The 25,645-nt window shown below is 36.0% G+C and overlaps 1 protein-coding gene across 4 annotated transcripts in view; it reads right to left on the bottom strand.

Annotated features, from left to right (window-relative positions):
* The window catches only part of TBCD (tubulin folding cofactor D), a 502,517-nt gene that overhangs the window by 440,780 nt on the left and 36,092 nt on the right, over positions 1-25,645 (bottom strand). For all 4 annotated transcript variants that reach the window (XM_078155768.1, XM_078155769.1, XM_020987528.2 and 1 more), the window contains exon 8: positions 25,302-25,434. In XM_078155768.1, coding sequence (XP_078011894.1) covers positions 25,302-25,434 — 133 coding nt within the window. The remainder of the gene's footprint in view (positions 1-25,301; positions 25,435-25,645) is intronic.

Raw genomic sequence — 25,645 nt, 5'->3', positions numbered from 1 at the left:
GTTGACAGTTAAATAAAAAGTTAAAGACCTGAATAAAATTTTAGAAGTTTTATATGATAGACCTATGGCACCATTATAAAAATGGGAAATAGCAGAAACCAACTGCATCAAGCTTAGCATTAGTACTAAGCACACTCCTCTCTAACCACCCTCTTCCTTGAAAAGAGGAGGTGGGAAATTAAGAGAGGAAAAGTATAAGAAAACAGGATGAAGGGGAACAAAATTTACAATACTAACTGTTAATGAAAAAGGGATGAACTCACACATAAAATGGAAGAGGACAGTAGAATGGATTAAAAGCAGAATCCAATAATATACTGTTGACAGTTAAATAAGAAGTTAAAGACCTGAATAAAATTTTAGAAGTTTTATATGATAGACCTATGGCACCATTATAAAAAATGACCATTAATTGGAATATTAAAAACCTTACAAATATATTCAGCAAAACTAAAGTAAATCTAAAAACACATAAGAAAAGAAGGTCATTGTGGTAGTTTATCTAAATGCAGAAGTTTCAGAAGGAGACAAACAAGCAAGACAACTTTGAAACTAAAGTGTTGACATTTTTAAAATGCAAGTTCTGTGTAGTAGAGTCATGGTTTCATGCATAATTGTTTTCTTGTTTTCATTTCTTTTCTATATATAAAAATTTTCATGTTTGTTATTGTTAGACAAATTCAGAAAATACAAAGACTTTAATCTTAGGTCTTTTTAAAAGGCTTGCTTGAATGGGTGGTACTTCAGTGGATGAAGGACTGGCCCTGGAGTCAGAAGGACCTGAGTTCAAATCCAGTCTCAGATACTTTACACTTACTAGCTGCGTGACCCTGGGCAAGTCACTTAACCCCAACTGCGTCACCAAAAAAAAAAAGTTTGAAGAAATCAAGGCTTAGAAATATAATAGAATACTATTGATAATTACGATGATTTCAGAGAAACCTTGGAAAGACTTCAATAAGGTGATACAATGTGAAGCAAGTAGAAATAGGACAACTTACATGATTACCACAGTAACTTAAAGTATAAAAACTCTGAAAAGTCTTCAGTACTCTAATCAATGCAGTGACCAAACATAACTACTAAGACTAATAATAAAGTATGCTGCTCATCTCTTGAGAGAAAGGAAATTGACTAGAGGTGAAGAATGAGATTTACACTGATGATAAAGTCAACTTGTTGTTTTATTTGACTTTATTTATATTCAACTAGTTACCACAGAGGGCTTTTACTTGGGTGGGAGGGGTATTTGGTTGGTAGTAACAGTCATGTTAAAATGAAAAGAGCATCAAAGGAAACATTAAAGTAATATGCAGAAGGGAAAAGAAATAAATTCATTAGGAAGGACTGGCAAGCAGTAAAATTTTGTTAATAATGTGTTAAATTTAAGAAATGCTTTTCTAAAAAACTATAGTAGCATAAGCCCAATATCACATCTCCTTTTGTGCTCTCTGTATACAGAAATATGCTGGTTTTATTAGGTTCATAATAAAGATTTTTAAATAGGAAAAAAGGCCAGCAAGGAAAGGATATCCAATGAAACTAAAGCTGCTGAATGTTGTCTCCCTCCCTCAAAAGGGAAAAAGAAACATCATCTGAATGTAGCACACAGAAACAAGCTTCAAGGGAAATGAAAATCAAATCCCAGTTTCGATCCTACTTGTCAAATGTTCACCTGTTTTGCTTAACCCACACTAATGAACAGGTGAATAAAACCAAAGCCAAGTGCATCAAAGGAAAATGACAAAACCCTAATGTAAAATACACCTGCAGGTTTCATCATGCACTGTGGTATATTCAACACTCAGCTTTTCCAGATCTGACAAGTCTATGGTAATGATGATGAAACTTTGTTCATGAGTTCTGAAGGGAATCAGAATTACACTGCTCATTATACTGAACAGTACTTCTGCCTCCTTTAAATGAAGTAGTTAATGAAAGGGGGTTTAAAATATAGGCCAAATACCTTTTGTTTAACTATGAGAATGTTTATAAGCTTAAGATTATTTATATTTTTAAAAAGAAGATACCTGTTTTAAATGGCTTCTTTTAAAAAAGGATTTGTTTTAAAAGAACACTAGAAAATCCTCAAATCACTCAGAGTAGTCAGACAGCTGATCACCTGTACAACCTGATATTGTGGCTAAGTTGCTCCACAGTGGTTCCATTCATTCCCTTCACAGAGCTCAATCAGCTTCATCAAACAATTGCTCATCCTGGCTAAAGGCAAATCTATCCACATATTTCTAAAGTGTTTTTGCCAAAACCTATTTAAAGCATTCTGCTCAGTACTCAACAAGACAGCACCTTTTTGTCATAAAAAGGAATACTGCATTCTAAAAACCATCAAGTAAAAAAAGGTTATCCCAATGGATGGGAGGCTTATTTTTTAGACTCTTCTGAGAGTTATCTCAATTAAAGTTAGGCCTCAGAAATAAAAGACGAAACCAGTCCTCCCACACAACCTCAAGGCACAGGGACTCCCTGCCAGAAAGTCCTTACCTAAATCCTGACTAGTTTCACTCTTCTGAAAAATCAGGGCCTCTGCTACAGTGACTAGAATGATAGTAAAATTCAATCCCTTAATAGAGAATCTTGTTCAGTTTCAGCCATCACCTTTGAAAAGAGAAACAAAGGACCTGAAAAGGATCTATAAAATAATCAAAGCGTTGAAAAATGGGTCCTATGAGGAAAGACTCAAGCTGCATACTTGGACAAAAGAAGCAACCTGACAAGCTAATTCTTTATCATCTCAAAAACTGTTAACAGTTACTGATTATTGAAGATCAAAATAAAGGAAATGAAAAAAATAATAAAAGAAATGGTTTTTAACTGCAGCAAAAGACCTAATCTAATCACAAAGGAGAAAAGTATGAACACTGTAAAGAAGAGCTAATGGAACCTTCACTTTGGACATCTCTGAAAGCTGCTGAAGCCATAATATAACCACATTATAACCCAAATCTTGGCTCCCAAGATTTATCTTAAAGCATTCATCAGAACAACAACAAAAAAAAGAGCTATACAATGTAAAACACATGAAATCACAGACTTTCGATATTTAAACGGAAGATAAATGTCATATGGGTTTGCCCAAAGGTAAAGAGCTGTATCAAATGATCTCATGAAATCTTTTCCAACTCTTAAGATACCAAAGCATAAGGACCACACCTAACTTAATAACAGAAAAAAAGAAAACTACAGCCCGAAAGGTAATTTAGAATACTGCAACTCCTGGAAGAATACTGAAGAATCAAAACAGTGTACAGCTATGAATCATTTGAAGGTAGTCCCTGGGTTAGAGTTGAGTGAAAGAATAGTCAAAAAGCAAAACAACAGTTGCTAGGAAAGAAAAACATTTGCATTACTAGAATAAGATTTCTCACCTTGATAACAGGAACAGCATTTCATGGCCTGAGGGAAATAAAAACTGACAATTCTCAAGTCTGATACTCGAGATTTTGGTAATGTACCATACTCAACCTGTGGATGTTTAGTAATGCAAATATATATTACAGGTTCATAACTTCAAATCGCGTCACTCACTTCATTCAACCTACAAAAGACCTTCATTTATATACCACCAGAAACATTCACTGTTGTCAAAAAAAAAATGAGTTTAAATGCCAATTCTGTTATTACCTTTATAACTTTCATCACCTCTCTAAGCCATAGTGCCGACATCTGTCAAATGAAGCTGAGTGAAAAAACTCACCATCCCTAAATCCCACAGATCTGTGTTTGCCAAGGGGATTGGAGACCTGTACAACCTCCTCTACCTTGTAGTCATAGTCATGTAACACACATCCCTAGAATTCTAAGTGGTAAACTGAGCTGGAATCAATTACCTATACCTTCAGCAATAGGACCATGAATTATTGACAATGAAGAATACTATGCACCACTCTACAATACACATACCATAAATTCACAACTCTTCTTCTGTAGACAGGTTTTCAATTATTTTCTTCTATGATCACTTGAGGCTCTTAAAAATTAGTGATAACAAGCTGAATTACTGGATCACAAACTCTTCCAGAAGCCTCAGGGTAGGGAAGTATTTAAATTTTGGGCTTGAAAGCAAACAATGAATGAGTTTTTACATTTTTTCAGGGTGTCAAAAAGACATTAGATAAAGGTTAATCATGAGGTCTAGAGGTTTACGGGTGCTAGAACCCCAAAATCATGACCCACAGACCCTTCCTGCAAGAATTCGACCCAAATCTTCTTTCAGTCAGAGAAAAAGTTTATTAGAGATAAATCATATAGGCCAGATTCTTAAGGAATCTGAACATTAGTGATGCCCCTAAAGACGAATGGCATGAGGAAGTCTCAGTGTTTAAATGGGGGCCAGTGTGGACCTTATATACACTCAAGTAATTTTGGGTGACCAGAGGAGGGGATGGGAAGAGGATCTGGAGGAGGAGTTTAGGGAGAATTCCAAATGGAATGTCTGGGAGTTTGTATAGACATTAGGAATAGATAATGAAATGAATTGTAAGGAAGAGGTTTGAATGGGGTCTGGATAAGACTAGGGCTTCATTAGATTTTCAAAGGGAGATAGGGAGAGAGATAAGGAAAAGCCAACGAGTGGAAAATAGCCTCAGGAAACCATCTGAGACCAAAGTGAATTTAAGGGTTTTCTGAGGCCCCTAGACAAATGAGAGCCAAATTCTTTTTGGAAAAAGGGGCAAAGGTCTCAGCTTGGGCCCATACCCCTTCAGTTAATGCACTTAAATTCTATACAAACACATCTGTAGAGATCAGAATGGGGAAAAGCTAAAAGGGAGACCAGAGGTCAAGAAGAATAATCTGTATTTCCTTTTTCAGGAATAAATTAGAGTGATTCAATGAAACTATTCTAGCTCAAAATATTTTTTTGTTTTCAAACCTATTACTAACCTACAAGTTGAAATCTTTTCTTGGATGTAGACTTCACTGCATGCAAAAGGTTAAAAAAGCAGTTATTTATTAGTCAAATCTCTAGAAATTCCTCAGACTTTTTTTTTATAAAGGAATGAATGGGAAAAGACAAGAAAGTTGGACTATGTAAATACAACAAATATTTATCAAATAGCAAACATATGCATAAACAAAGGAGGGAAGAGAGGAAATAAGTATGGCACCCATTATGTGCCAGGCACTGTGCTAACGAGATATATAGATATATATAGAGAGAAAGATAGATAGATACATAAAATGAGATATACAGATATATATAGATATATAGGTATATATCTATATCTATATATATATATATATAAAACGAGATGTTATCTCATTCGATTCTCACAATAACACTGGGAGGTAGGTACTATTATTAGTAACATTTTACAGTTGAAGAAACTGAAGCAAACAGAAGGTAAGTGACTTGCCCAGGGTCACATAGCTAGTAAGTGTCTAAGGCCAGATTTGAAGATCAGTCTTCCTGATTTCAGGCCCAGCACTCTATTGTGTCACTTACATGCCTCTAGACTAGGATGGAAAATATATAAAAATTTTAAAAAACAGTCTCTCTTACCTTCTAGAAGCTTACAATAATAGTAGTTTACTTTTACACAGCATTTTGTAGTTAACAAAGTGCTTTCCTCACAACAACCAAAAGCAAGAAAGTACTGGCAATGAAAACATGTACAGAGAAGAAACATCAGTATCCCTTAGTATGACTGGAAAAAATGGGACCTGAATGGGGCATTAAGGGATGGGAAGCTGTTGGATAAGATGAGATAAAAAAGAATAGCATCAATAGAGACTGGAAATAAGCTAAATGGTGAACAAACCAGCCAGGCTAGAATAATGGTCTAGGGCTAGGCCAAAGAAAGCAATAAATTTGAAAGCAGGTTTACATATGAATAGCTTTGAATACCATCAGGCTGAGTAGTTTTAAATATCCTGTAGACAAAGTAGACTACTATGGTAGGCTCCTGGAAATGTAAATGGAGGAAGTAGAAAGGAAAGACATTTTAAAAGAATAAATAACTACTTGCATAGTAAACTTTTCAAAAAGGAACTCACGTCTCTTTAGCTTAAATTTTATCTAAATGCAATGCACAAACAATACACAATAAGTATTTTCTATGGAGTCCCCCTACAATTCTATCTATTCACCTTTCCACTGAAAACAGAGTGAGAGAAACTAGAAGTTACAGTAACAAAGATTTAGGCAAGTCAGAAGGAATAAATTCTGAGTGATATTAGAAATCTGTGTTCCATCTTTTGGAGCAGATAGGCCCTGAAAGAACTCAAAGTTCTCATTCAACATTACCATTCAGAGGGTGATCAAACTACCTTCTCTCACTACTGTCATCTTATTTGCCTTCCCTATGTGATTACGTTAACATATCCTCCAACTTTCTGGATTAACATACTACCCCTCTCTCCCATCCACCACATCATCTTTACCCTCTACCAAACCTAAATCAGAACCTGAGATGGCTTAAGTTTAAAGAGAAGTGGCAAAATATTTAATGAAACTGGTTGAAACCTGTTATAAAGCTTTAAACTCATTTCAAATACGCTGTACTTTACTGGTAAGGAAGTACTCTGTCCCTTTAAATAAGAGAGTTTGTAAATTTGAGTCCCTGATGCAGGCAATAGGCCTCAGTAAAATAAATAATATTATATGAAAATTCAATTATGCCTAGCTCCAAACAAAAAAAATTCAAAAGCTGATTGTAATGAGGGCATTAAACATAAAATAAGTATAGTAAATACATAAAATACATTGCAATTTCCTTCTAAGGAAAAATAGGAGATACTTTCAGGCACTGTTCCAAAAGAGGGTGCTACAGGGGCAGCTAGGTGGCATGGTGGATAGAGCACCAGCCCTGGATTCAGGAGGATCTGAGTTCAAGTCCAGCCTCAGACACATAACACTAGCTGTGTGACCCTGGGAAAGTCACTTAACCCCCAGTGCCCAACAAAAAACCAAACAAACCAAAAAAAAAAAAAAAAAGAGGTGCTATATTCAACAGCACTATCCTAAAATGGAACTTCTCTCTCCTTCCCAATGCAACCAACAATCCAGCAGGCATAATGATTAATTTCCTACCACATGCAAGGCACATAGCCCTCAAAGGGCTTAAATTCTAGTGGGAATAACAAAACATTTTCAGAGAAAAGTATGAACAGATAATTTGAGGAAGAAAAAGACATTAACAACTAGGATAAAGGCAGACAGAGCAAAGAACTGAGTGTTGAATTGAAGCAAAAATTCTAAGAGGCAGACCAGAGAGAACATTTCAGATATAGAGGAGAGTCTGTGAAAAAAATGGGAGGAAGAAATAGAACGAGTCTAGGGAACAGTAAATTGGACAGTTTGCATGGAACAGAGAATGGATGAAAAGAAATGAAGTAAAATAAATCAGGAAAGGTAGGATTGAGACCAATAGTGATGGGCTTTAAATGCCATGCAGAAAAGTTTCTAGAGAAAAAGATAAGATTTCTGAGATGAATGATAAAGAAAACTGTGATAAGAAAGAAACAGAAAAGGACAGTCTAAAGAAAACAAAACAGCAAAAAAAAAAAACACCTGGAAAGCAGATAATTTTCAAAGCAATCTGACATAACCAGAGTTTCAATTCTTCATTAAGATAATGAGAGTTAAAAAATTCTAATTGAAATCTGCATATGAAATTCTGTCTCAAGTTAATATAGTTAAATACAAAAAAGGGACCAAACTCTACCTCAGGCATTTCCTTTCAGCTATTTGAATAGAACTATTGTTAATAACTAAATAACCAGTGAAAAGCCCACATTTATAAATGATAGCTCTCAGCCTCCACTGAACTTCAGACAAAGCACATGCCTTACAATTTGGGGCAGGTGAACAAAGCACCACTGCCATCTCATGGCAGTGTAATTTCAGTGTTTCTTGAGAGGCACATAAACCTTCTTTTTAAAGTTTTAATCCACAAACCTAAAGTTATGAATTAACACCAAGTATGACAGATATTATAAATACATAAAAAGATTTTCTTACAAACTGTGATTTTATGTTCATGTGGCACTTTTTTAAAGTATTTTCTATAACTTGCACAGCCAACAACTAGTAGACACAGTATCTGTCAGATTTAAATTACATAAACAGCCTATTCTAGCCTAACATTTAAAAAAAATGCTCAAAAATTTAAATGACAAAAATATAAGCTGCAAAGAAGGCTTGTGGAATTATAGAAACATAAAAACTAACCCTGAATCAGAATTTTGTTGGCAAAGAAAGCCAGACTTTCCTCTTACCTTCTCTATTACCTTTCCATTTACTTTCCATCTTGTGTTGTGCATTTCCCCTGAAAGAAGGGGGCACAGTCTAAGGAGATGTTTCCTTGCAACAAAAGTCTACTATTTGCTATACCACCTGATGTTCTGCCTCAGGCTGGCAAGGTGTCAGGCAGGGTCAACTTTTATTTGTGCCAACTCCCACCTCCTACTGCCAGCCTGATCTCCCAATTTTAATGTGGAGATGCTCCAGTGCAAAGTGGAGCAACCTTCCCTTTGACCTCAAGCTTTCCATCTCCTACTGTCCCTTAAGAGAGGAGAAAGAAAAAAGCTGGTGGGCAGGAGACCTTCCTTATGCTGTATAAATTTGCCTTTTCCTGCCTAATCTCAAGCCTTCAGAAGGAACAGGAGTAGTGAAATAGGATTTCTCATCTGATCATACGACCTTGTGCTTTTCATCTCATGCACAGCACTTCTCCCAGGTGCCTTTGGGAAGGAGATTGTAACCCTCCACTCAATGACGCATATTGTCACAGTTAGTCATACCCTACATATCCCGATGCTTCTGAACCTCTGTAGGTCATCTTACAAACACCATTCCTCATTCCTCAATACCTGAATCCTTATTCTCATCCTCCTCAAACATCCCATTCCAAAGTTTCAACCAAACACCACTCCCACAGTGCCCTCTGTAATGCTCCCCATCTGCTACTTTCAAGTTTCCCCTCTACCTCCATCACTCAGTAACCTCTCTTCCTTTGAGGTTCATGTTATTCATCTCTACCACCCAATCAAAATCCTAGTAGCTGTTTTCTATAGATCTCTAGGTCATTTCACCTCCTTCTTCAACAAGTTCAGTACCTGGCTCATAATTTTTCTCTGCTTTTTAACTCCTTCCTTCACAAGTAGAGTACTTCAAAAAGATACTGACTCTTCCTCAAACCCCTACCAACTCAGTTCCTCAACATACGCACTTCCCATGAGCTACTCCTCAATCACACCTCAACAACACAGGATAGTCATACTCTTAATCTTGCCATCACCCCAAACGCAGCCATATTCAAGAATTCTAAAATCCCTTTATCTGATCACAATCTATTGGCTTCCCACCTCTTCTTCTACCTTCCCTTAACAAACCCTGCTCTTAATCCACATTATGACCTCCAATTCCTTGATCTCTCAATTCTTTCCCAGACCATCTTGCACTAGCCATTCTCTCCTCTTTTCCCCCCCATCATGATCCCTTGGTAACTCAATCCAACTCCATACAGTCCTCTTTTCGAGTCCTTAGCCCCTTTATTATTTTGCCAAATGCGTCCTGCCTAGACTCAGCCCTGGATCACTCCCATTATCTGCTGCCTTCACTCCTTTACAAGAGCTCCTGAACAAAGATGGAGAAAAACATACAACCTGATTAGGTCCACTACAAATTTAAGTTATACAACCTTAACTGGGCCCTCTGCTGCTAAGTACTTCCAAATGAATCTTATTATTTCTCTAGGTCAACAAAGGAATACTTTGTTAGTTTGGTATGGCATTGAATAAGGAAATTAATTTAGTGTTGTTATTTTTATTATTGTGGCATGGCTCACTCACGAGTAATTATAATCTGTCCAATAATTCAGTTCTGTGTGTTTTTAATTGGGTCCTCATGCTCCTGCAGTCTTTGACATTGTAGATCACTCTCTACTTCTTGATACTCTCTTTCCTTTAGGTTTTTGGGACACCACTCTCTCCTGGTTCTCCTCCTATCTATCTGACAACTCCTCAGGCTCATTTGCTACAATTTTCATCCAGATTATACCTTCTAATCGTATTCTGTCCTAGGCCCTCTTCTCTTCTTCCCCCATACTACTTCATTTGGTGATCTCATCAGCTAAGGATTTAATTACCATCTCTATGCTGATGATTCTCAGGCTTGAGGTCATTTAGTCCAATCTAGTCACTTTACAGATGAGAAAACTTAGATCCAAAGAGATTTAAGTGACTTGGCCAAAGCTATCACACGACAAACAACAAAGTCAGATTCTACAACAAAATTAAGATGACGTTCATTAGCACTAATAATCATATTTTCTGAAAAAACAGAAATGAAAGGGAAATAGCACTTCCAAAAGTCAAATTATATTACAAAGCAGTAATCATCAAAACAATTTGGTTAAAAAATATAAAAATAAATCAGTGGAGCAGACTAGATAAGGGCAGATCAGGAAGAACTGAATTTCACTCAACAGATATATATTTACTAAACCAGAGAATATAAAGTATTCAGAAAATAACTGGAAGTATTGTCAAAAATTAGATTTAGACCAACATATTATATACTACCAACTAATGGGGTTGGGATCTAAACCCCAGAAATAAAAAACTCTGGACTTTCCCACAGGGCCAAATCTCTGGATTTTGCCCAGGCCTTTTGTTATTGCCTATGCCAGATCTAATTTAGTAACCCTTAACCTAGTCTAGCCCTCCATTGTCTTACCTCCCTATGGCCCCTGGCTACTTCCCACCCTTGACTCCATCTAGACCCCATTCTCAACCTCCCAGTCATCCCCATCAAGATTCTTCCTAGATCTCTACCACAGTCTTTCTGTATATAAGGTCCATCTTGTCTCCATTAAGGTGCTTAGATTTTTAAAATCTAGCCAAATGCTCAGATTCTTATAATCTAGCCACTGCTCAGATTCTTTAAGAATCTAGCCAAAAGCTCACAAATGTTCAGATTCCTTAAGAGTCTGGCCAATATGGAGGATGTTCTAATAAACCTTATCTTTGGCTGAAAGAAGGCTTGAGTCGAATTCTATCCGGCAGGACCCATGTGTCGTGATTTTGGGGTCCCAGAACCCTAAACCTCTAGACTTCCTCAATACCACAATAAAATCAAAATGAACACACAAACTGAATTTAAAAGTCAGAAGAAAAGCAGATCACACCTTTTACACCTATGAACTAACAAACTGACACAACTAAGTTAAGGACATAGGAAAGGAGCAACATTTACCCCCATGCAGGCTTGATTCATTTTTCTCTAAAAGGCAATGAAACTAACCTCAAGACTTAATTGAGGACTAAGTTTCAAACCACTGACCACTGAAGTTTCCCCATCACCAAATACAAAAGTCCAGGCCATGAGTAGTCCACAATTCTTCAGGCTTGGCAAACACTTGTGACCAGATGTGCCATCATGACAAACAGAGGCAGGGGAATTGCATCTAAACGAACCACGTTTCTACATATGCTGGATATTTTTTCTGTGCCACTGTTAAGTTGATGTTTGTCTTTCATTCTTGAAGAGGACCATGACATCAGGAAGGACATGACTTGCAAGTGAACTGGATTTAAGTGAGGCAGGATTGTGTAAAGTCACCAGCTTCACTCTCTCTTCTAGAGCCATCTGTGGCAAGATATAAAATAGGACAATCGGAGATGACCCCAGATGCGGTGGGAGACCTTGGCCTTTTTAACCTAAAGTCTTTCTCAGGTCTCAGTTTGCCTGAGGCAATGCCCATTCAGTGATTAAGGATAGGTAAAACTGAGGCAAAGAATGGCTTCTTTTACCTAGTCAAAAAAATAAAATCAACCTAAGAGAAGAAGACCCTCAGAATCCAAACAATACACAAGTAAGATTTGGGCTGGGCTCCACTGTGGACTAATCAATGAGAGCCAGAGTGAAATGAGTTTAAGTAACCTTCTTTTGTTAACTATTAGATGGTCTGCAATGTCTCCTTTCATTCCAATCTTGAACCTGTACCACATCAGCCTGAGTCAGGCATGGCCCAGTAGTAAGGACATGGTCAATTAGGAAAATATCACTGCATATCTATGATAAGGGTCTAACACACAAGATTCAAAGGGAACTAACATATATAACTTCAAAAACCATTACCCACAGATAAAAACAAATAGGTCTCAAAAGAAAAACTGCAAAATATCACCAACCATAAGAAACATTGCTCTAAATCACATATAAAGGGAATGCAAATCGAAACTCTGAGGTTTCACTTGTCATCTAACAAACTGACAAAGACAACAAAAAGATCCCATATACATAAAAATGTTTATATGAACACTTTTACAAGTAATAAAAACAGGTGACTGAGGAATGGCAAACCAATTGTGATACAGGAACGTAACAGAACATTAACATTCTAAGAAACAAATATAAATACATATATAATACACAGAGGCAGAAAACATACAAACTGATACAAATTAAAGTAAGCAGAATCAAGAACAATATGCACAATATAAATGGAAAGATTAAAAACAAAAATATAAATTTAAGATTTAATAATTATAAGGAGAGAGAATGAAAATGCATCTTCCTCCTTTTCTCTGCAGAGATGGGGGACTAGGGAGACAAAATATTATATGCTGTCAGACTTGGTTGATATGTTGTCTAGTTCTACTGAACTACCTTTTATTCCCTCTTAATTTTAATGAATATCCATAATTGTTTCAATAAAGTAAATGAATATCATTAATTATTTAAATTTTTTAATCCTTTACAACAATATTTTTTAAAATGACCAATTTTCAAAGACTTGAGAACTCTAATTAATACAATGATCAACCAGAACACATCTTCTGACAAAGGTAATGGACTATATGCAGAATGAGACACATATTTTTGCACATGACCAATATGGAAATGTTTTGCTTGACTATACATATTTATTATAAAGGTTTTTTTTCTTGTGTCTTTTTTTCTTTTAGCAAGGGACAGGGCAGTTGGAAGGGAGAAAAAAATAAATGCTTGATAAATGAAAAAAATTAATCTTAAAAAAATCTAAATCCTGCAGAGATGATTCAAACCAAGTTTCCTCTAACCTTTGTCAACCTGAAAGTTGGTTAAAGAGATAACAAACTAGGTGATAAGTAAATCCATATTGTTTTATTCCCTTAAATTAGCAGCATGTAACATGTTACATGGAGGCACAGCTTTAACTCTGATGGAATCAAGCAATTTTTGGAGGATATTTAAACCCTGGCTTAGGATGCCAGTGTTACTCAGTTTATGATCTCCATATGTTTAACCAGCGCAGGAGAAATGAGATTTAAATAAGATAGGCAAATGTCAGATCCAGGATATCTGTGTTTCCTTTACCACCATCAAGGTAGTATCTGGGTTAAAGGCTCCTTAGTGGTCACAAACATAAGAATGCTCTTGATCAGCTTTAGGTGTTGACACAGGAAGGGGCATTCTTAGCTCACTCAGGAAGAAAAGATCAATTCAGGTTTTTGGCCCTTATTGGGGCTCAATTGAGCATAAATAATTATCACCTTCCAATTAGACCCCCTCAGCATTCCAAGCTGGGTAGCAAGGTCATTCTAGAACTTTCACTTTTGTAAAAACTTTAACTTTTCTATTTGTAACTCCAGTAGTGAAATGCCTAGAATATATTAGAGGTTTAATAAATGCTTAATTCATCAGAATCACCACAGGACAACCACTTAGGTTTCAGATGGCCACCAGGACAACCTAAAGATGTTAATAACCTAAAGATGATGTGTTCCTTGCAGGTTGTAACTAACTGCTAAAAGGCTACATACTAAAATTCAGAATTTTTGAGAAGTCTTTGCCTTCAAAGCTCATTAGTCATTGACACTCAACTATCACTCAGACTACTCATCAAATCTAGGTACTTTCTTATATAAATTCTTGAATAATTTCTATTGGACATAAAAAGACTTGCTTTTCACATTATTCTCAAGTCATTTTAGGAGCAATTAAAATTTGTGGGCAAGGCTCAAAATATAAGTTTGCTTTCAAGCAGAAATTTTCCACAAGCCCTCCTTTTTAACTGTCTAAGTTTACAGAATCACAGTCCATTACTGTCACTGTCTTATTCCAGGATCACTTTATGTCAGGAAAAAGGCAGTTCCCTTGTTTAGCAGATGTCATAGTAGATACTGGGAGTTAGGAACACTAAAGTTCAGATCCTACCTCAGACGCTTTTGCTGTTTAGTTGTTTTCAGTTTGTGTCAGACTCTTCATGACCCCATTTGGGGTTTTCTTGGCAAAGATACTGGAGTGGTTTGCTGTTTCCTTCTCCAGCTCACTTTACAGAGGAGGAACTGAAGCAAACAAGATTAAGTGACTTTCCCAGGGTCACACAGCTAAGTGTCTGAAGTCAGACTGGAATTCAGGAAGATGAGTCTTCCTGATTCCACCCCAGTGTTCTACTTTACCACCTAGCTGCCCTACCTCAGACACTGCCTACAGTAAGTCACTTAAACTCCCAGCCTCAATTTCGTTATTTGCAAAATGAAGACAATAACAATACCATAGTTACTATGAGGATTAAAAAAGATAATGTGTATTAAGAACTTTGCAAACCTTCAAAAGTGATATAAAAGTTTACTTATCATTATCAACACCAACAAGAAAGTATATCCATTTCCTGTTTCCTCTCTGAAGAATTCTGAGAAGCATGAGAAGACGTATATATTCATAGTGAAATAAGTAAAAAAAACAGACAGTGACAAAAATATAAATACAAAAGAACAAAAAAAAAGTATACTTTGTAAATAATTGTAATAACCATGCTTTGCCTCAACCTGGGGTTCCAAAGATAGATTTAAGGAGTCCCCTGAATTTTGTTCTTGTAATATTTTGACAAATGCATCTCAATATAAATGGCTTCCTTCATAATCCGATGTATTTTATTTTATGCATTTAAAAACATTATTCTGAGAATGGGTCCACAGGCTTCACCAGACCGCTGAAGAAGTACATGACACAGAAAAGTTTAAGAATTTTTGCTTTATAGAACCAGGAGAATACTGTACACAGTAATAGCAATACTGTATGATGATCAACTGTGAATGAATTAGCTATTCCCAGCAATACAATGATCCAAGACAACTCCAAAACACTCATGATGAAAAATGTTATCTACCTCCAGAGAAAGAAATGGAGTCTGAATGCACATCAAAGTATACTCTTTTTCACATTCTTTATTTTTTTCCTGGGTTTTTTTTCCCTTTTGGTCTGCTTCTTCTTTCATAATATGATTAATATGGAAATATGTTTTACATGATTGCACATATATAAGTACATTAAATTACTTACCATCTTAGACAGAAAGAGAGGTGAAGAAGAGAGGGAGAAAATTTGGAACTCAAAATTTTTAAAAACTGAACGATAAAAATTGTCTTTACATATAAATGAGAAAAAATACAATACTATTTTTTTAAAAAGAATTCTTGCCTTAGAAATTTTAAGAAATTACACTGCCCTCCCTTCTTTTAAGAAACAAGGGGCTAGTATATGGAAGATTTTATACATGGCCAGACAAAGTAGATGAACTATCTGGCTTTGCTGAATTGGTTTTTTTTTTCATCTTATTCTTTGTTATAAGAGATAACTCAATGGGTAGAAGAACAAGGAAGAATCTATTTGGAAACAGAGATCATGATAAAAAAAATCAATAAAAAATGTTTTTAAAAAACATCTGTAATTTACGAGGAAAATACTTCCAATTATGTATTCAATAAGTATTTAAGAATTCTAGATGCTAGGAACAATTAAAGTTTTGATAAGAAATGGTCTCTATACTCATAGAGCTTGGAGAAGTTAGCATGCACATATCATTAAAATATTCTTTTTCTTCCTCCTACTATAGCTTCCTTTCCAGAAATTCATTCAAAAAACATTAAGCACCTATCATGTATAGAAAATGTACTAGTACTAGGAAAAATGCAATGACTAAATAAGCCACAGACCCTAGTATCAGGGTGCTTACAGTCTAGTGGAAGTTAACAAACACAAATAATGAATGGAAGAAAAAGGGAAGGCTTCATGAAGTAGCATTTGAGCTGAGCATTATACAATAGGCATAATTTCAATAGAGAAAGGGTCAGAAAATTTCATTCCAAGCATATACCAGTAAAGCATAACATCAATGAAGGCAGAGAAGTGGGAAAGCACAGGACATGTATAGGGCAAAAATAATAATAATAATAGCTAGCATTTACTTAACTTTACAGTTTGCCTGAAGGAAAGAGCTCAGAATCCACCCAGGGTCAGTTCTGTTCCTCTCAAATGACTTGGGACAAGATACTTAAGATAGTTAACAATGAATTGCCCAAAAAAGTAGGATCCTTTGAGATCCAACTCCCACCACAATCAGAATGGGAGGGAGTCAGAAGATGAACAAGATGGGAAAATAAAGGCAAAAAGATTAAAATTCCAAGAAGAAGGAAACTCAAAGACCTTGAATATAAGCAGATAAAACAAAAGGGAAAACATTAATAGTAGAAGGAAATATGGGGGGAAAAAAAAGAAGGAAATATGGCCTCCAGATCTAGTAAACAAGGTTAGGCATCTATTAACAAAAACTGCACAACAAAGGAAAATGATTCAATATCTGATGAGACAGGACCCTATGGATTTCATCAAATTGTTCCAGAATGGTTTAAAAGAGAAATGATAACTGTGAGAATAGAATTTATAACCTACATTGAAGAAATAATAGTCAAAAGATAAAAACTTGAATCTGCAGAGGCAAGTCTCAATAAAGAAAAAAAGAGAATAATTAATTGGGAATGCATATACACAGAAATGAAGGATAATCTAGAAGAAGAAAAAGCAAAAATCCATAACATTAAAAGGAAGCATGATGTCTATAAAAACAAAACATACTGCTCTAGAAGACAGGATGAATAGAGACAACTGAAGATTATAGATCATACAGAAAAAAATAAATCAAAAAAGCCTGAATACTATAATGCATTAAATAATATTAAAAAATGTCCAGAACTACTAAACAGAGAAAAGAAAGTGCCAATCAATCAAAAGAATCCAAAGATCTCCTCCAGAAAAAAAAAACCAAGGCTGGAAATTCTAAAACACATATTGGCCAAATTTAATAATTCCAGGGAGGAATAACAACCTCTACGAGTGACCAGGACAAAGACCTTCAAATACAAAGGAAAAGAGATTCAAATAACACAATACTATTCCGCACCATCAGAAAACAAAGGGATGGAATGTGTTCTGAAGAGGAATGGACTTCAAAATGCAATCCAAGCTTACTAGCTGTGTGACCCTGGGCAAGTCATTTAACCCCAACTGCCTAAAAACACAAAAATAAAAAATAAAAAAAAAAAACGCAGTCCAAGGTTAACCACTCTACAAATCTGAGCTTAAGAAATGAGAGGAAGGGGCAGCTAGGTGGCGCATTGGATAGAGTACCAGCCCTGAAGTCAAGAGGACATGAGTTCAAATCCGGCCTCAGACCAAACACCTGACACTTACTAGCTGTGTGACCGTGACCAACTCACTTAACCCCAATTGCCTTAAAAAAAAAAATGAGAGGAAGGAAGGAAATCAAGAAAGAATTTATAGCTAAGCAAAGGAAAGAAGTGACCACATGGCAAAAAACAGACAATTTAAAATACATAAAATTTAAAAAGTTTTGTATAAACAAAATCAATGCAGCTAAAATTAGAAGGTAAATGGTTAATAATGGAAAAAAAATCTTTTCAGTAAAATTCTGATTCAAGTCTGATATTCCAGAAAGATAAGAAAACTGAAACAAATATATAGGAACAAAAGCCATTCCCCAATTCATAAATGGACAAAGGATATGGATGGTTCTCAAATTAAGAAATGCATGCTGATTGTGATGGAATATTATTATGCTATAAGAAATGACAAGCAAGATGATTTCAGAAAAACCTGGAAAGACTTACACAAACTAATGCAAAATGAAGTGAGCAGAACCAGGAGAACATTGTACATAGTAACAGCAATACCATACACAGCGATATTGTACAATGAAGAATTTTGAATGACTTAGCTATTCTCAGCAATGCTGACAATCTCAAAGGACTCATGATCAAGCATGCTATCCACCTCCAAAGAAAAAACTGATATTGTCTGAGTACAGACTGAAGCATACTATTTTTCATTTTCTTTCTTTCTTTTCACTAGCATCTTCTTGTCCAAAATGACTAATATGGAAATGTTTTACATGATTGCACATGTATGTGGAATTGCTTACCATCTCGCAGAGGGGGAGGGGAAGGAGAGACAAATGGATAGAATTTGGAACGCAAAAACATTTTTTAAAATGTTGAAAACTGGGGGCAGTTAGGTGGTGCAGTGGAAAAAGCACCGGCCCTGAAGTCAGGAGGACCTGAGTTCAAATCTGGCCTGAGACCAAACACTTGACACTTACTAGCTGTGTGACCCTGGGCAAGTCACTTAACCCCAATTGCCTTTTAAAAAAAATAAAATAAAATAAAATAAAATGTTGAAAATTGGAGACTAAGCCAAGATGGCACAGTAAAGGCAGGGACTCACATGAGCTCTCCCCTAAACCTTTAAATACCATTAAAAAATGACTCTGAACAAATTTTAGAGCAGCAGAACCCACAAAAAGAAAGAGTGAATCAAATTTCCAGCCCAAGACAACTTGGAGGTTGGCAGGAAAGGTCTGTTGCACCAGGCTGAGAGAAGAGCAGTCCAGTGCAGGACAGACCTGGCCTCCGCAAACTGGAAGCAGGCCTCAGGGCAACTGAATCAGTGGAAGCAGTGGAAGTTTCCAGACTTCGTTATCAGCCCACAGACAAAGATAAATTAGAAAACCAGCAGGAAAGGTCTGTCGGACCTGGGTGAGAGAGGAGCACATTCCAGTGCAGGCTAGCCTTGGGAGTGACAGCAGAGGCAGCAGCTGCTTCTGAGCTCTCAGCCCACAGATGGTAAGGGAGTCAAATAATTGGTCAAAAGGAGATCACAAGGGTCTCTGCTAGCACTGAGGCAGGACTCTGGTGCTTTGCCTATACCTGGATCTGGGTCACAGTCCTGAGTGGCAGTCTTAGGGCATCCTTGCATAGCAGAGCTTGCAGCAGCAGTGTGAAAAGGACCCTTCTCACAGGTCCAGGGCAGAAAAGAGTGCTTGTGGTTGCTTACAGACCAGAGCATAGTCCAGAAGAGGAGAAAACACCTCTCCTTAGATCATACCACCTTGGAAGGACTGAAAACTTACAGGTCCCTAGAAGTATCTCTGAAAACAGCTGCATAAAATCCCTGAAGCTTCCTCTACCTGGGAAGAAGAGCACTACCTTAACAAAGAGTTAAAAATTCAAGTAATAGGCTGGGAAAATGAGCAAACAATGAAAAAAAAAAAACCTCACATTATAGAAACTTACTTTGGTGACAAGGAAGATCAAAACACACACTCAGAAGAAGACAACAAAATCAAAGCTACATCCAAAGGCTCCAAGAAAAATGTAAATTGGTCTCAGGCCATGGAAGAGCTCAAAAAACTTGATTTTCAAAATCAAGTAGAAATAGAGAAAAAATGGGAAGAGAAGTAAGAGTGATGAAAGAAATTCATGAAAAATGAGTCAACAACTTGGGGAAGGAGAAACAAAAAAATACTGAAGAAAATAACACCTTAAAAAATAGATTAAACCAAATGGCAAAAGATATCCAAAAAGCCAATGAAGGGAAGGGTGTCTTAAAAAGCAGAATTGGCCAAATGGAAAAGGAGGTCTAAAAGCTTCTAAAAAATTAGACTAGAGTAAATGGAAGCTTATGACTCCATGAGAAATCAAGAAATTACAAAACAAATTTCTCATTGGAAAAACAACTGACCTGGAAAACAGATCCAAGGGAGATCATTTAAAAATTATTGGGCTACCTGAAAGCCATGATCAAAAAAAGAGCCCAGACATCATCTGTCAAGAAATTATCAAGGAAAACTGCCCTGATATTCTAGAACCAGAGGGTAAAATAGAAATTGAAAGAATCCAACAACAATCTCCTGAAAGTGATCCCAAAATGAAAACTGCCAGGAATATTACAGCCAAATTCCAGAGTTCCCAGGTCAAGGAGAAAATATTGCAAGCAGCCAGAAAGAAACAATTCAAGTATCATGGAGCCACAATCAGTATAACCATAAGACTTACCAGCTTCTACATTAAAGGGTCATTAAAGGGCTTGGAATATGATTTTCCAGAGGACAAAAGAGCCAGGAGTACAACCAAGAATCACCTACCCAGCAAAACTGAGTATAATCCTTCAGGGGAAAAAATTGACATTCAGTGAAATAGAAGAATTTCATGCATTCTTGAGAACACACTAAAGCTAAACAGAAAATCTGACTTTCAGATACAAGACTCAAGAGAATCATAAAAGGGTAAACAGGAAAGAGAAATCATAAGGGACCATTAAAGTTAAACTATTTACATTTCTACATGGAAAGATGATATTTGTAACTCATAAAACCTTTCTTATTATTAGAGTAGTTAGAAGGAGGATATAAAGTCAGAGGGCACAAGTGTGAGTTGAATATGAAAGGATGATATCTAAAAAATAAAATTAAGGAGTGAAAGAAGAATGTACTGGGAGAAAGAGAAAGGGAGAGGTAGAATGGGGTAAACTATCAGATAAAAGATTCAAGAAAAAGCTCTTATAATAGAAGGGAAGAGGGAGGAGGTGTGAGGGTGTGAGTGAACCTTACTCTCATCAGAAATGACCCAAAGAGGGAATAAGATATACACTCAATTTTATATGAAATCCATTTTACTCTACAGGAAAGTAGGGAGGAAGGTGACAAGAAAAGGGGAGGTGATAGAAGGGGAGTGCAGATTGGGAGAAAAGGTAGTCAGAAGCAAAACACTTTTGAGAAGAGACAGGGTAAAAGAAAAGAGAGAATAGGAGGTGGGATAGGATAGAGAGAAATATAGTTCATCTTTTACAACATGACTATTATGGAAGTCTTTTGCATGACTACATATTTATAAACTATATCAAATTGTTTGCCTTCTCAATGGGGGGGAAGCAGAAAGGGAGACAATTGGGAACTAAGTTTTAAAAATGAATGTTAAAATTGTTTCTACACGTAACTGGGAAAAATAAAATACTAAATAAAAATTTTTTTAAATGTTTAAAATTGTTTTAACATGTAATGGGGGAAAAAAAATAAAATTTTTTTTTAAAAAAGGAAGAAATGCATGCTATTGAGATCCACCAAAATAGAAACTGACTCTGTTGTTCAGTGTGTGCATCACCATTGCCACTGCTTAACAAGGCAAATCTTTGTGAAGACACTGACAAGTAAAACCATCACTCAAGTGGAGCCCAATATAACACTTAGAATGTCAAGTTCAAAATCTAAGACAAGGAAGAAATTCCCCCAGACCAGCAAAGATTGATTTTTGCTGAGAAGCAGTTAAGAACCTTTTGTGACTATAACATCCAGAAAGAATCTACTCTGCACTTGGTCCGGCATATCAGGCATTCGTTATCACACACCCTTGAAGTGGAGTCCAGTGACACCACTGAGAATGTCAAGGCAAAGATTCAGAACAAAGAATGCATTCCCCAGACCAGCAGAGGTTGGTCTTCACTGGAAAGCAGTTGAAAGATGAACATACCCTATCTAACTACAATGTCCAGAAAGAATTCACCCTGTACTTGTTCCTGAACTTCAGGGGAGGTGTCTAAATTCCCTCAAGTTTCTTTCAAGGTTTTGTGTAATTTCAGTGTACTTTTCTTCAATAAAGTTGTTGCATTCCCCCCAACCCCCACCCCAAAAAAAGGAATGCATGCTATCAACAACCATGTGAAAAGACTCCAAACCCCTAATAATAAGAGAAATATAAACTGAAACAAACCTGATTTTCTGCACCCAACTGGCAAAGATAACAAAAAAGGGAAAAGGACAATTGATGGCTCTGGTGTAAGAATAGGTACCTAATACACTATTGACTTTCCATTTTGGAAAGCAAACTATAAGCAAAAAAGAAAAACCACTAAATTATACATATTCTTTGACTGTGAGATATAAGGGACATACCCCAAGGAGGCCAAAGATAAAAGGAAAGAACCAATATGTACAAAAATATCTATAACAGCACTTTTTGTTATAGAAAAGAACTGGAAATAAAGTATCCATTTAATTGAGGGAAACAGTGGGACGAACTATGGTGTAACCACGTAATTGGGAATTATTAAAGTAAAGAAATAATAAATATGACAGATTCAGCAAAACTTAGGAAGTTTTTTATGAACTGATGCAAAGCAAAATGAGCAGAACCAGGAGAACAATTTAGGCAATGACTAAAACAGTGTAAAAGATAACCTAAAAAGCCTTCAGAACTCTAACCAAAATAGTGAATGGGCAATGTTTTGTTTTGCTTGACCATGTCTGTTTGAGGCTGGCAGGTTAATGGATAGTGACAGAGATACAAAAAAGAAGACAAAGTAATGATGCCCATATCTATCTAAAAAGAATAATTTTAGGGATTGGCTGGTTTTTGGAAACTGAAAGGTGCTTAGTTTGATTATTTTCTAATAGCTGTTAGGAAAATTCTTCTCAAATAATTGGAAAATTTAAGACATGATCATTGTTGAAGATGAAATTTCAAATTAAAATGCTATCTTCACATTAATGTGTATAACATCTTTAAGGATTTCAAGTCTTTATAGATACAGTTACACTAAACATCCTCTAAGTGGTAGCCTGTGGAGATATCTTATAGTTATGTTTTACCCTTTAAACAGATGAGGAAACTAAGGCCTATACAAGTAAAAATAATTTACTGAAGGGTCATATTGGTATCCTATTGAGGGAAGAAGTCATTATAAGAAGCCATTATAAAACAGACTTTTGGAGTTGGTATTGTCTATTAGAACATGCTTCAAAATTGTAAAATATGAATGTAACTAAACTTTTAAAATATCATTTGCTAGTTCACAAGAGAAAATTTGCTACTCAAAGAATTTCTGTTACTGAATCAGTGGATGGATGGATGTACAAAAAAGCATTTATAGACCCTACTATGAGTAAAGTACTGGAGCTATAAATTAAAAAGTAAAACAATCTCTGGTTTCAAGGAGCTCGAAAACACATAAAGGAGGATTCGGCTCCAAGTCAGATGGAAAGGCCTAGTGGTCATTAGGGTGAAGCATCAAAGCAGATGCACTGTTATTTCCTTAATAAAACCATTCCAGCTTTTGATGTTGAATGATTTGACAGCACCAAAAACGTTAATGATAAGAAACTTCTTTTCTACACCTTCACTAGCTTTGGCTGCTAAGGATATGGGTACTGTGGCATTTGCAGATGTTATTGCCAGACTGTACCTCCACAAGGGTTGCTTCCCTACAGTCGCTGAAGTCAGGCTGAAAGGCAAGCTGGTGTTCTGGAGTGGACTCCTGTCCCCAGGGATCTTGGGCATACCTACCATTCAGTGGCAGTCAGATAGCAGTTGTGTTAATATTGGAGGTGAAAGGGATGGCAGCACATTTCTACAAAGGTTGCTAGCCTGAATAATGATTTCAAGAGTCAAGCTGGAACCAGGGCTAATGGTTTGGAGAGCACTGTTATTCTCAAGGCTCTTGGGCTGTCTCCATTAAGGTCCAAAGGGAGGTAGTAGTCAAGGTGGTAACAGTGGTTTGACCCACAAGGCACATGCTTCCTCCTATTTATCCCTACAAAATTACTTCTTGGCTACAAATTTCAATTATTCTAAGTATATTAGAATTAGATTTGATTATTAGGTTTGACTATTCAGTAATTCTGCTTTGCTACCAAAGATAATTTGTAACTTACAGATAGGACAGGATTGGTAGTTTTAAGCCAAATTAATTTGAAAATGAAGCAAAATGCCATACAAAAAAAATAACTGTCAAGATGAAATATGTTAAATTATTTTGTCCTCTAACACAAAGGTATTAAGTGTGGTATGTTTGCCAAGGTGCTATAAACATACTGAAAAACAGCAACCTAACAATTATTTCCTGTAATTTCTAATTTTAAAAATGTAAATGTAAGGTACAGCATGGTATCTAATCTCATTTTCTAGACAGCACCTTATCCTTGTAACACTCTAATTTTATTTACTATTTGAGGAGACATTTGACAGTAAAAAGGGCATTGGATTTGGAATCAGAGGACCTGGATTGAAACGCCAGTTTTACTATTTATTTCCTATATGGTCTTGGCCAGGTCATTTAGCCTCTCTGAACCTCAATTTCCTCATCAATAAAATGAAAGGATTGGTCTAACTTACTGCATAGGTCCCTTCTAGCTCTCTACTCATTCTCCCAATTCTCCACCTTCGGATACGCTGTCTCCCATACCTGGAATATTCTCCTTCATCTCCTTCTCTTAGATTCCCCGACTCCTTTTACAATGCCAAATCCTACAATATGCCTCCCCTCAACCTCCCAGTTGTGACCATTCTCCTCTCTCCATATTACATTATATTTACTTTATACATCTTTTGCATTTACTTATCTGTGCATATGTGGCTTTACCTTAGTACAGCATAAGCTCCTTGAGAGCAGTGATTGCTTTTTTTTCTTTATATCTCCATACTTAGCACAGTACACAGCATACAATGGATGCTTAATAAATGCATTTGAAATGAAAGATCCCATGAAACTGAAGATTAACTATCACTTTCATGATAAGCCAAAAAGCTGAAAAGAGCAAGCTTCAATAGGGTTCTTCTCTTCCCCTCCTCCAATGTGAAGAGAACATAAGATGTTTTCCTTGAGCAGAGTGACTATTATAATCATTATCTCAAAGAACTGTAAAGAATTTGTTTTAATTAAATTAACAAAGCATTTTTACAATGAGGCATGCACTGGATCTCTGGATTAATATAGCTAATTCCTTTTTATCTAGAATCAAAAACAATCAGGAAACTGAAGTAATTAAAATTTAAAGAAAAACAAGAAGCTGACATCTTGGTTATATGACAGGGTCAGTTCAGATTCAGTATACTCTCAATCTCCTACATTTTCTACAGTTGGACAATATTAACTGTTAACCAGAATAACAACTCAGCATTGTAAGTACCTAAAATATAATTTGAATCAAAGACAAACTAAAATCACAACTGATAGAATTTTAATATTAAATCTTTTTTTAATCAATTATTTTTAAAATAGTGATTAATATATGGCATATCTAGCCAGATTGTCCATATAACTTGAATATCTTACAGCTCAAACAACATAAATAAATGAGGCCAATATAACTTTGTTATACGGGACCCTATAGTTTTATAATTAAAGAAAACTGGTAAAACTTTTACAGGATGAAAAAGATAATTACCAGAGCTTGCAACATGCCATCCATCATAATAGTCCCCTCCATAGTCTGGAAGGAAGACTTTGACAATGTAGAAAGGGTCCAATCCAAGAAGTCTGCCATCTTTTTCTGTTTGACATCCGGACGGGTAATAAACCTGTAAAGGAATACAGCATTTCAAGTTATCAGTCACTAGAAGAATCAGTTTTCTACTTTTTTCTAACTAATATCTAAACTACCTACAACCCCTAAAGGCAAATCTTGCAAAAAGTTTTGAAAATGTTTTTGATACAGATCTCAGTTTGGAGACAGAAGACCTGGGTTCAAATCCCAGCTTTACTACCTGGAAGAAGATTCTTGATCTCCTA

The sequence above is a fragment of the Phascolarctos cinereus genome, unplaced genomic scaffold (genome assembly GCF_003287225.1).
Source record: "Phascolarctos cinereus isolate Bilbo 61053 unplaced genomic scaffold, phaCin_HiC Scaffold_5;HRSCAF=322, whole genome shotgun sequence".
Lineage (NCBI taxonomy): Eukaryota > Metazoa > Chordata > Mammalia > Diprotodontia > Phascolarctidae > Phascolarctos > Phascolarctos cinereus.
This window is presented reverse-complemented; position numbering and strand designations above follow the sequence as displayed.